The 13,306-nt window shown below is 41.0% G+C and overlaps 1 protein-coding gene across 2 annotated transcripts in view; it reads left to right on the forward strand.

Moving 5' to 3' along the window:
• The window catches only part of FGF13 (fibroblast growth factor 13), a 536,870-nt gene extending 523,978 nt beyond the window's left edge, over positions 1–12,892 (forward strand). For both annotated transcript variants that reach the window (XM_065916384.1, XM_065916385.1), the window contains 2 exons: positions 9,995–10,193; positions 11,498–12,892. In XM_065916384.1, coding sequence (XP_065772456.1) covers positions 9,995–10,193; positions 11,498–11,634 — 336 coding nt within the window. In that variant the 3' untranslated portion in view covers positions 11,635–12,892. The remainder of the gene's footprint in view (positions 1–9,994; positions 10,194–11,497) is intronic.
• The last annotated feature ends 414 nt before the right edge of the window (positions 12,893–13,306 follow it).

Below are 13,306 nucleotides of genomic sequence, written 5' to 3' on the forward strand. Positions count from 1 at the left end.
TCCTCTAGAAGGAGTTGCCTCCCTGCTCTGGATTCGTCCTCTAAATGAAAGTGTGGAAGCCAGATTCCAGTGCATTAATATCTCTGGTTTCATTTCTTCGACTTTAAAAAAAAAAAAGTCTACCAAATCCATTGTAATCATTACCTTTCTTATTGTCATCATTATAAAACTGTCCCTTATCTATCACTCGAATGTCATTAACTGTTGAAGCATTTGTAGAAAACTGTTAAAGTAGGTGCTGCTTAAACATAAGGAGCTATTAGAGTTTTCAGGATTGTTGGTATTAGTAACCTACATGATGAAAGTAGAACTAGCAAAACAGTGGTTTACAACAAAAGAAGTGGAATAATCATGTTGCACTTTTGTGGCATAGTAATTAAAATGAGATGTGTAAATGTCACTTGGCCCATTAATACTGGATTATTTCACAAATCTCTTTAATATCATGCGGGTTCACTGATACACATTACAGTAATTCAAATTTTAGAATCTTAGGATATTTTAAGCCCCAAATGAAAGATGCATGCATTGTCACCCTTGCAAAAGAATCACTAATGAAAGGAGTTCTCACCCATATAGTTCATGTGTAACTTGAAGCTCTGTGAACTGGGAAGGCACTTCTCTACTCCCAGATCAGTTGGAAGTTGGGACGGTCATGGGGAGGAGTCTGCATTCACCTGTCTATCACACGAACAGGAAAGTAAGGCAAAGCCAAGGACCCCCTAGTCTGTGAGCACCCCCATGTGTGCTGGCTGCTTTCCATACTCTCTGCAGTCCTCCCTGGGAGGCACGTGTTGCTATTCTCCTCTTAGAGGTTCAGGATCGGAGCCCAGGTCAGCTGCCCGAAGTCGGAAATCTGAAAAGTTGATGTGGCAGGTTCGAAGAGAGCTCTGTGGTGTTCAGAGAGCCAGGGCACACGAATTGGAGGCAGGACTGACCCTTCAGCCAACGTTGGAACTATCCATTTAGAGGAGAACTGACATGACAGCGCTTGTCTACACAGTGACTGTTGGGGTGAAAGGGTGTGCTTGCAGTGGAGTTCATAAGGGAGTGGCTTGGTAAGGGCTTCTTTTCTCCCTTGTGAGGTGGGAGAGCTCCTCTCTCAGGCCACAGGGAGGTCATTCCATTCTGAAGCTCATACAGAGACCTGCTGTTGAGATTAAATTAGATCATTATATAGGCAAAAGGACTTCCCACAGTGCTCAGTGCACCGTAGGCTCTCAGTAAGGAATAGTTGAGAATGAATTCTTCCATCTGAGTCTTCAGTTAGTGAATAATCATACCACTCAGACTCGTGGTAAGTGACTGTCACAAGCATCCTTTCATTATCTCCTTTCAAGGGGCAAATGTTAGTGGAAATGCGTTGTCTACATGGAAACAGGACTCTGTACAATTTCCTATCCCCAGAGGTCGTTTGCAGGTGTTATGCGATGTGGTCATCCCATAGCCCTCTACGACATCTTTCTCATCCTCGGTTTATAGATGAGGCCTTTGAACCCTGCCCTGTGACTCCAGGTTTTCTAGTTTGCAGTGGAAAGCACACATTAGTGACTTCCTTCTGAGCAGAGGCATTGCTTTGCTACCTGTGCAAGAGAAAAGATAAGAAGTCTTCTTTGAAAGTCTTTGAAGAAGTAGACTCCTGGCTATTGTAAATGACTCTGTTCTGCAGAGACAGACCCTATCAAATCTAACTCAACCACTATCCACCACAAATCAGAATGACCACCCTCACAGTGGCCTGCAGCACTAGAACAGGCGCCTGATGAACCCACCTGGGTACAATTTCAGTTTTAATAGGCCACCTACCTTGCCAGGGTTTTTTCAGTTGATCTATGCAGAAAGAACCTTTCTCCTTTGCATGACAGTTTGTTGGATGTCTAGGGAAAGTTTTCACAGTTCCCAGGCTTTGAACATTTGGGCAGGAGCTTGGAAGAGCTATCTAAAATACAACCTATAAGTTTATTCTCTTGGTGACTACAAATACTTCCCAAAGTCATTCTCTTGCTGATGGGTTTAGATCCTGCTCTGAAGACGCCCCAGTGGCTCAAACGGTAAAGAATCTGCCTGCAATGCTGGAGACCTGGGTTCGATCCCTGGGTCAGGAAGATCCCCCAGAGAAGGGAACGGCAAGCCACTCCAGTATTCCTGCCTGGAGAATCCCATGGACAGAGGAGCCTGGTGGGCTACAGTCCACAGGGTCACAAAGAGTCAGACACGACTGAGTGACTAGCACTTTCACTTTTCTTTCTGAAGTTCTACAGAAGAATCCTGCCACAAATTAGAAAGCATCACAGTAATGGAGAATAGCTAGCTAATAGTCTCAGATTAATTCCAGTAACCAGCCAAAAGACAGGAAAGCTTATTTTTAAAGATCATATCTGACATTTGATTCTCCTTTCAAAGCCCATAGGTCATCCCTGCTTATAAGAAAAACCAACACTGTGAGTTAATACATATCATAGACAAAAAAAGTTGGAGAAAGTTACTCACTTTAGAGAAGTGTTCTTCACTTGAAAAAAATGCTTTTCCATGCACAGGTTTTCGTTCAGCAGTAAGATTTAATTTGGTAAGATTTTTAAAGAAAGTATGATGGCCACATAGTCTCTGTCATATCTTATGTAAAATGAAATCTCTCTTCTGCTACCTAATTGGATTCCTAGCTAATCTGTATTCTTCTGCAAGGCTTGGACGAGATTGACACTGCCTGGAACCAATCACATGGCCCTGGAGATGTGTGGCCTATCCCACTTCTTCATCACAAATCTCAGCAACTTCCATTTCAGAATGTTATCTGCTGACCAGGTTTGGAACTGAGTGAGGCCTTAGGATCTTTTTTTTTTTTTAATCATTTATTTTTAATCACAACAAAAATCACCCTTATTAGGCTCTGTAAGGGATGCAGTGTTTTTTGTTTTGATTCCTGCTTTATTCTAGCTTATTTCTGTGTATTTTATAAAACGAATTGTAGAATTCAATATTTCATGAGACTGCTCTACAGAAATAGATGAAAATCTAGAACAAGCCAATACAAAGGACTCAATGAACCCCAGGGCTAAAAGGTGGTCATATTTGCATCCTAATTCTGTTTACACAAGCCATTGCTTGACAATCTCATTAACATTTCCTTTTTTTTTTTCTTTTTTTCATTTTTGTTTGTTAAGAGTTGAAGAAAGGCAATACTGGGGTGCCCTATTTTGTGGGCTCAACAGAAAGTCAATGAAAATGTCTATTAGATACCTTGGAATACAAAAATGCTGCTGAGAAGTTTCACTATAACCATATGAGGAGAAATAGTCCCATGTGCATATTCTTGATTATGATTTGTTTCATTGAAAACAGTTGCCAGTTAGCACGTGTACTTTGAAGTCATTTTGTGACGTGGTATTTCACGAAGCCCATTTTCCAGTACTTCATCTCTTTAGTCCTGTGGCTTGAAGCTCTGCAGCCTTTTCAGCCGATTGCAGACCAAAATGACAAATGGAAGGAAGCAAAACAGTTTTGGGGGAGCCAACCTTGGAGGAGAACGCTAAACACCGAATGTCATTCATGTGCAGTCTTCATTTTGGGCAGAATTGATCTCCTTCCATGACAATAAAACAAATATAGGCAGATCCTTTCCTTAGAAATTGATTCCAGAGTGCAGAAGAACCTTGAAAAGAAGAGAGAATGTATTTATTTTGCCTTGGTTTTCTGGGCAAAAGTAATCACACATTTCATGTGTATGGGGCTTTACAATTCTCAGAACTTCTTTCATATACATCATCTCATTGCCCTCCTCGTCCAACAATCCAGTAAGGTCAGCAGGACTGGTCCCCACCCCACCTCCTCACCTTTTTACAGAAATCAAACGAACAGAATTTAGTTGCAGTGTTTAGCTGTTTGCAGAGCCAAAGACCAAGAGTATGAGTTTAAAATCTCTTTATTCTTGCAGCTTCAGCTTCGGATTTGTCTTTATTAGTCCCCTTTCTCTTCCTCCCTCTCTGTCTCCCTCCCTCCGTCCTTCCCTTTCTCTTCTCCCTCTCCAGTTTTTTAAATTGAATTTATCTGTAGGCTGCTTTCCTCCTTTTATCACCTACCCTCTCTGCCCTGGCAGGCAAGTTCTGACTTGTCAGTCTCTCCTCTCAAACAGCCCTCTATTCATATCCTACCCTGTTTAACCCTTTTTTAGACCTGTATAAGCTATCTCCCAAGTCCTCTTCCTATGAAATTCTATTCTTTTCTTTGTTTATTTCACTAGATATATATTGACCATTGACTCTAAGCCAGGCCCCATGCTCAGAGCTGCCTTCAAGTATCCCCCAGTCCAGGGAATATTTGAGTGAATTAACCAAACTCTGTTTATCATGAATTAATAATTTTGTTTAGCTACAGTGCACTGGCTAAGTATTGATTCCTTCTTCCCCAACCTCTCCCTTCCTGTGCTTTGATCTTAGTAATAATGAAGTTCATTCACATCAAATATACCCTGGGAGAGAACATCAAAGTCCTGAATATAATAATTAATCCTGGATTTTGTAGTCACCGATAGAAGGGAAGCTTATATAGAGTATATAGGCAGTTATGGGGTCACCCCCCCCCATGGGTATGATTTATCTTTTAGATTCTATTTTGTTTTATTTTTTTTAACAGAGTTGAAAATCTACTGTTAATCTGCATGTTATTTTCATTAGGCTGGGGAATAATTGACACAGACAAGTCAGACCTGTTTGTATAACCTGCTAACTTTAAATCTAGAAAATTAATTTTCATCAGAACATGGCTGAGAATCAGAAGAGTGACCCTTGCTCTTGGCAGTAATTGTTAAATTAATTGGATCGTCAGGCTACTGAAAATGTGACCAGAAGAGAGTAAGAAAAGAGAAGGAAGTGAGAGAAATAAAGGGTGAGATAGATTAGTTATGTTTCTAGAACTTGCTGAAAAGAAGAAATCATGTTTTATTGAGTTCATTTTTTAAAGTTTTTAAAGAAACTTTAAACATTTAAAGATGCCCACTCATTGACCTATAAACTGTTTTTCTGTATTCCATGATGCCAATAAGTAATGTGACATATGAATAGAACAAAATGTTTGGAGACACATTCATCTCTACCAGGATATGTGCAGTCCACATAGTGCCTACATATGCGGAAACTTATATTCAGTGTTCAGGCTTTGTTCAACAGCCTAGACCTTTGTGTTGCCATTTTATGTGTGGACAACCTAAGGAGACTCTGCTGGTCTCTTGAGATCCAAGGAAATCAGCACTGCCCTTTTAAAAAAGATTTCTTTTGGGAGAAATGTGTTCAAAGCATTCACGATATTCCTGGCAATCCTCAAAGCCTAGTAAGGAACAAACTCAAGCAGATCACTGCCACCCTGTCGGTTGGTAGCATAGTTGTAAGTACAAAAGCTGGGGGCAAAAGTATGAAAAAGCCGCTATTACAGTGTGTGTTTGCCAAATGACTTTTTTTTTTTAAATGTGGACCATTTTTAAAGTCTTTATTGAATTTGTTAGAATATTGCTTCTGTTTTATGTTTTGGTTTCTTGGCCTGTGGGATCTTAGCTCCCCGACCAGGGATCAAATGCACACCCATCGCATTGGAAAGTGAAGCCTTAACCACTGGGCCACCAGAGAAGCCCACCCCCCACCCCCACAATGACGTCTTTTAATCAAGAAGGCACTTAGCCGTGGTGTGTGCACTGTGGTATTGTGGACGTGTTTAGCACGTGGAGATGATGTACATGATATACAGATGGTTTGGAGCTCTTGCCATTTGGGTTATGGCTCTACTGGAGAAGGGCATGGCAACCCACTCCAGTATTCTTGCCTGGAGAATTCCACAGACAGAGGAGCCTGGCGAGCTACAGTCCATGGGATTTCTGAGAGTGACTGAGTGACTAGCACTTTCACTTTCTTGAGGATACAGCTTCACATCCCCTGTGGAGTGACAAGGCCCTTAGTAGGCTCCCTTCCGGGAAGCTACCATCACAGCCAATGTTTCTTCTGACCTGGCTCCAGCTCCAAGAGGCCAGAGAGCTATTTCATCCCCTCCATTCTATGCCCTTGGTGCCAGGGGCAACTCAAGGCACCAGGGTAAATTGCTATCCCAGGTCCAGAGCCTTTCTTCTGGGACAAGGTTGCTTTCTAGCACACCATTGGATCTGGGGGGCTCTTTATGTATATCCTGCGTTACTGATTGCATGAATGCCTTATTCACTTGATTCTCAAAGTCTGTGTGGAAACCTAATATACCCCACTGAGGGCAGCTGACCATCACCATTTGTATCTCTAAGTATTCTCTAATATGCTTTATTGACCTGATGTTGAGGGTATCAGATGTTTACATCTTGTCAGTGGTAAACCTTCAAAGAACTATTTTGCCCTTAATAGTGAATAAATTGGTTAAAAATAATTGTACTGTTAGATCTTGCTCCTGGATCTGTTCATTCTACAAATGTAGATTTTTCATTCTTTACTCAGAATATAATCACTGTCATTAACTGGTATGGATTCTGTGGATAAAAAAGTTAGGTAATCACTGAGGAAAAAGCTAACCTTGAACTTTAAGGGAAATAGAGAGGATGAGTACAGAAAAGAGAGTTTAGAGAGACTGAATATTTTTTTTCAGAGTTATTCCTCTGAACCTTACTAACATTATTCCTCCGAAATAAGTATAGATATGCAAGAGAGGTAAACAACTTTAAAGAGAAATCAATGCATGAAAGGTTAGAAGACATAAAGCACCTTTTCTTTTGTACTCATGCCAAGTAATTTCTTCATGACTGTGCAGGGAATGCGTGACGTCTTTTTAATTCATTTATTATGATAGCCGGTATTTATCTAATGCCTATTCAATACAGAGTACAATGAGTGCTGCCTCTATTTCGTGCCTACTAAGTGTCAAGGCCACTGTGGTACCTTTTTTCCCAGAGCACTAATAATCATCTCCAGATCAATCAAAGATTGATTGCTTGTCAGAGGTCTACTTGGTATTCTGTGAATAAGGCTTCTCTGGTTAGGGTTCAGCCCGATTTCTGTTATTTCTGTGAACCACTGCTGAGACACAGAGATGCAGCTATACACCCCTCTTCCCTTTGGTGGCCCTTCCTGTGTTGGGTGGGATGTTCACATCTTTCCGCATTTGATAAAAATCAAGCCTCTTCTGCCTACTCATTTCAGCACTGGATAAAATGACAGTGTCACACACCGAGAACAGAACACCGCTTTGGTTTCTTCAACATTCTTTTTTTGGCCTCATTTTCCTCCCTCTCTACTGAGTTCTTGAGTCCAAATTTAGTGATGATGACTAAGAAATTGCCAGGATGTGACAGAGCATTCAGTTCATTGAGTCCTTCCTTGCCATTTTCCAATAGTTGTAACAATTGCCAAGTTTTTTTTTTTCCTCTGCATGTTGGAGGTGCCAGTATCTGTGTAGTATCTGTTATTCTGAACAGATTCGAAGTCACACAAACAGGATTTGTCCCTGTAATGACAGCCTCCATCTACATACAGCTGATTTCATTCTGTGGTATTCAGGAAATTCCCTGCAGACTTCTTACTGGGTTGATACTTCTGAATCCCCGCGTTTCTGATACGTCAATCTGAACCTCTGCAATGCAAGTCCTGTAAACCAGCGGTCCCCAACCTTTTTGGCAGCAGCGACTGGTTTCATGGAAGACAGTTTTTTCCCCAAAGACGGGGTGGAGAGGGGGCCGGGCATGATTTTGGGATGATTCTCCTAAGAAGTGCACAACTTCGGTCCTTTGCATGCGCAGTTCACAGTAGTGTTCGCCCCCCTATGACAATCTAATGCCACTGCTGATCTGACAAGAGGTAGAGCTCAGGCAGTAATGTGAGTGATGGGGAGTGGCTGTAAATACAGATGAAGCTTCGCTTGCTCACCTCCTTCTCTGAAGCCCAATTCCTAACAGACCATGGAGTGGTACTGGTATGTGGCCCAGGTGTTGGGGACCCCTGCTGTAAACAATAACTGAATGGTCTGCTGTGTGCTAGGCAATATGATCAGTCATTGATGGCTGAAAGGCAGATTCAGAAATAAAAGACAAGTTTCTTGTCTTCCAGAGCCAGGTATGCACATGTCCGAGTCACAGGGCCATGCCAGAGATGGTGATAAGAGTTCCTGGGAACACAAATACAAGTGTCATCGGTTCTGATTTAGGAGAGGTCATATATGATTTCCGGGGCAGTCATATTTGAGCTCAACCTTGAGGAATGTGAGGAAAGCCAGTTGGTAGAGAGATCCAAGAAATGACGTGAATGGGGTCTATAAAGGCACAAGGCATGGTAACAACTACATTGTGGAGAATTTAAAATGCCACATGAAGTTGTCATTTTACTCTAGGCAAGGCTAAACCAACATTCTATGCAATCGTGCTCATCCCCAGAGAACACGTGGAGACTATTTTAGTCATATTTCTTTGTAGGCATACCTTGGCTTTCCCTATGTTGAGAATTCTACAAAGAGGAGTGTTCACAGCCCATAAATAGAACGCTTTGGTTCCTACCCTGTGATAGTTGCCTTCAAAGTACATTGCTTCTTGAGTAGGTTGAATTTGTGTGAGTCTTCTGAGTCTCTATCGAGTATGCCCCCAGGCTGAAATTATCCCAAAAGATGACTCTGTTCCAGGCACTCTGGAAGCCAGATGGAAGAACCAGGGAAATTACTGAGTGAAACAGATTTTGTGGATTTCCAGAAAAAAGAAAAGTGCTCAATTATTTAACATTAAGAAAAAAAGCCGCCTCATTTGAGGAATCTGTCTCTCTTTGCTGAAGTGATTCTCTGATACTGTTGCTCAGATAATAATGCTACCTAACATGAAAATGAAGGAAGGTAGGACCATGGAGGCATCGTTCAGAAAAGACTGGTATCTGGAAAGATTGCAATATTTTATTCCAAGGTGGGTTTTTTTTTTCAGGTTTTATCAAAACTTATTCCTGATAGGATCCCAGCAAAATAGCAGGAATCAAAGGGCATCCTTGGTGTCACTGCCATAGGAAACTCACTTAGCATTTTCCTCATTATCTTGGACTCCAAGTGGACCCACTGCTACCCTGCAGATTACTTAGAGATTAAAATCTGCTGTTCATTTCATGTTGTCTACAAATGGATATTTTACATAGCTATTTGTTGCATAATGCACATATTGCAAAGCTTAAAAGAAGGTTTTCTGGTTTTGTTTGTTTTCAGAAACAGTCTGTTGGGTCAGGAACCCTTCATTTGTATGGGGAAGTCCAAAGAAAACATGGTCATGTACATGGCAGAAAATCACATTGTCAGATTCAAAATCCCCTGGGCTGCTCTCTCATGTCTGCTTGTAGAATTACTGTAAATTCCTTGCTTCTATATTGATTTGTGTGAAATGCTACTGTAAGGCAAGGATGGGGTGATGAGGGACTTTTTTTTTCTGTTTTTAAGTCAAGGTCCAATGATCTGGAAAAAAAATCAGTTTAGTTTATCTAAAAGTGAAAGTTAGTCTTTCTTAGTAGCATATCTTTAAAAATTTAGGCATTCAGCATTGTAACACTGTAACACAGATTTCAGCCTGGGGCGACTGAAAATTATAGCATATAGTAACTGGACAATCTATGAAAATTAAGTACAAGGATGAGATGTTTATTTGTCATATTTAATCTTGAAAGGAACAAAGCTCCACATGACACTGTTATGCTTGTCTCTTCAATCTGTGGCTCCTCTGTTTATCCAACACATTACACTTATGTGACTGGTTCTCATTTTTCCATTACCTTATTACAAAGAGAGCTAATTATTGATTAGTAGCCCTCACACTTAGGGCTTTTTATAAAGCATCACGTGAAATGTTATATATAGTCTTGGTTTCCAATGATAATAGTTTCTGCTGTTAAAATAGAATGCCAGTCATAACAAGCTTTAACAAAGTATGTCCTAAACTCCTGAAGGGCAATGCCATATGGTTCTCCATGAAATTCATAGCTGTAAATATTGAGCTTTTGTTTATTTACTTTTCTTGTAGGAACATTTCACACCTGAGTGCAAATTCAAAGAATCAGTGTTTGAAAATTATTACGTGACATATTCATCGATGATATACCGTCAGCAGCAGTCAGGCCGAGGGTGGTATCTGGGTCTGAACAAAGAAGGAGAGATCATGAAAGGAAACCATGTGAAGAAGAACAAGCCTGCAGCTCACTTTCTGCCCAAACCACTGAAAGGTAAACTTGAGAGTATACCAGCTGTGGATGAAATGAGTATTGGTATTGCAATCAAACCTTTATTTTGAAAGTGGAACATAATCCTTCCATCCTGAGGCATTTATACAAAAATTCGGTAAAATTTTACACTTAAAAAGAACATTAAAGCATTGATGGGAACATCTAATCTGATTAGAGTTGACCAAAAAGTTTGTTTTGGCCAAATCCAAATGAACTTTTGGCCAACCCAATATATCTACATGTGGTAACACCTTACTTATGTGGAAATTGCTAACTCAGGGCAGCCAAGAACTTCAAGGTATGCCAAAATAGGTAGAAACACGGATGCTCAAATGCGTGCACACTTAACACTTATTGGAAACTGCCTTGGGCCCAACAGTATTGTCCCAACAGTTTTCATTCACAGTTTTGTTTTTCGGTCATTATTAGCAGCTTGGTGGCAAATGCGAGGGCTTCCATGGTGGCTCAGTTGGTAAAGAATCTGCCTCCAATGCAGGAGATGTGAGTTTGATCCCTGGATTGGGAAGATTTCCCTGGAGGAGGGCATGGCCACCCACTTCAGTATTCTTGCCTGGAGAATTCCATGGACAGAGGAGCCTGGTGGGCTGCAGTCCATGGGGTCACAAAGAGTTGGACACAGATGAGAAACTAACACACACACACACACACACACACACTCACACACACACAGAGCAAGTGAGAAAGTGTGAGGGATAGGAATGGACCACAGGAGGTAGGGATGACAAAAGGAGTGAGACACAGTGGAAAAGGGGTAGAAAATCCAGACAGAGCAGAGCAAGCCCTTCAAGAGGTTACTGGCCTGAGGTTAGAAGAGCAGTTTACCAGAGGTGCAGTCTGCCCAGTCAAGTCGGCACAGCACCCTTTTATAGCACGTTTTCTGGAGCCAGATTACTTGAATCCGCCTGCAATGCGGGAGACCTGGGTTTGATCCCTGGGTTGGAAAGGTCCCCTGGAGAAGGGAAAGGCTACCTGCTCCAGTATTCTGGCCTAGATAATTCCATGGACTGTATAGTCCATGGGGTCGCAAAGGGCCAGACACGACTAAGTGACTTTCACTTTCACTTTTCATATAAAACCATCAGTGATGGAAATAAGGCATTAGAATTCTCTACACACCTCCGTACCAAGACTGGCTTTTGCTTCATCTGGTCCAGCCCACTCTCTACTGAGTCTTTGAAAGCAGCATTTCTCAGGTTTGGCCTCCAGTAGAGAAGCCCAGGGGATAGAAGGAAAGCTGAGGGCCAGTGCGGTGGCCTCTAACGCCGTGTCTCTGTGCTTTGTAGTGGCCATGTACAAGGAGCCGTCTCTGCATGACCTCACGGAGTTCTCCCGATCTGGAAGCGGGACCCCGACCAAGAGCAGAAGTGTCTCCGGCGTGCTGAACGGAGGCAAGTCTATGAGCCACAACGAATCAACGTAGCCAGTGAGGGCAAAACAAGGGCTCTGTAACAGAACCTTACCTCCAGGTGCTGTTGAATTCTAGCAGTCCTTCACCCGAAAGTTGAGATTTGTCAATGACGTTTACCAAACAAACAAGGCAGAGTTCACTATTCTAATCTGCCATCAAACCTTCTCATCCATCCAAAAGCCCCATAATTTAGATCGAGCTTGTGCAAAAAAACAGTGCCGAGCCTGATCAGTGAACTAAATCTGGGAGAAGGACTGCCCAATTTTCTCATGATCTCACCTCTGCTTAGGGGAAGACAAACCAAAAACATTTCACAGCACTAATGCTGATTAAGAAAAATTTGCTCTCCAACCAAGACAATTGAAAAGACCACCATTGTTCTTCAAAAACAAACAAACAAAAAAGAAAACAGAACAAAATTAACTGCTTCCGTGTTTTGTAGGGGCAAACAAAATTCTGTGAACCGTGTTGTTTTCTTGGCTTAATGTTTTCTATCTATGCTTGATTCATATGTATTCTTTACTTTGCAATTTTATGATTTCTGAAATTCAATGGTTCTATTGACTCTCTGTCACTTAATCCAACTCAACCAAATTCAGGGTTGAAGCTGAATTGGCATCTCAGGCTCAAGGTTCTTGTGATTTTACCATTTTTTTCCCCTTTAGATTCGTAGTATTCTGGTCAAGTTCTTGTGCTGTACTTGTGCGTAGAAATTGTGTTGTGTTGTCAACCCCAGTCAGTAAAGATTACTTAAAAATAAAGATTATCCTCAAGTGTAGTTTTCTCTCAATTCCATTTGTGTTATCATGTTAAACTATTATTGTGGCTTCTTGTGTAAAGACAGTAACTGTGGAACTGTGATGTTGTCTTTTGTGTTGTTAAAATAAGAAATGTCTTATCTGTGTACGTATGAGTCCTCCTGTCATTGTATTTGGCACGTGAATATTGTGTACAAGGAAATGTTAAGACTGGTTACCCCTAAACAACATATACTTATACCTGCTTCTGGAAAAGTGTTTAAGACTTAGCTAGGTTTCCATTTAGATCTTCATATCTGTTGCATGGAAGAAAGTTGGAATCTTGGCATAGAGTTGCATGATATGTAAGATTTTGTGCATTAATAATTGTTAAAATCTGTGTTCCAAAAGTGGACATAGCATGTACAGGCAGTTTTCTGTCCTGTGCACAAAAAAGTTTAAAAAAAAGTTGTTTAATATTTGTTGTTGTATACCCAGATACGCACCGAATAAACTCTTTATATTCATTCAAAGAAAAATCCTTTAATGTGTATTTACTGTGTCCATTATGTGCCGTGAATTGTGGTAGAAACTGGAGTTACACATTGAATTATGTACATCTGATCACTGCCTTCAGATAATCTACAGTCTAGAGATTTATATTCACATGAATACTCTAAAAAGTGTAATTGTTGTACTTGAACTGCCGGCTGGAACAGAAGAATTCTCATTCCCATTCAGTGATGAACTGTACAAAAGGAACTATATTCTAGTACCCTGCTGTTCACACTGTCATTTCCCCCTCTCTGATGCTCATTTCCTTCCATAGAGGAAAGGCATGGGACTAAATATCTCAAGTCCTTTCCATCTCTGAGAACTGAACATAGCTATTTTCTTTTTTTATTAAAATTTCAAACCATAAATTAAAAATAGAAAGAATTTTACAG

Source organism: Muntiacus reevesi, chromosome X (assembly GCF_963930625.1).
Source record: "Muntiacus reevesi chromosome X, mMunRee1.1, whole genome shotgun sequence".
NCBI lineage: Eukaryota > Metazoa > Chordata > Mammalia > Artiodactyla > Cervidae > Muntiacus > Muntiacus reevesi.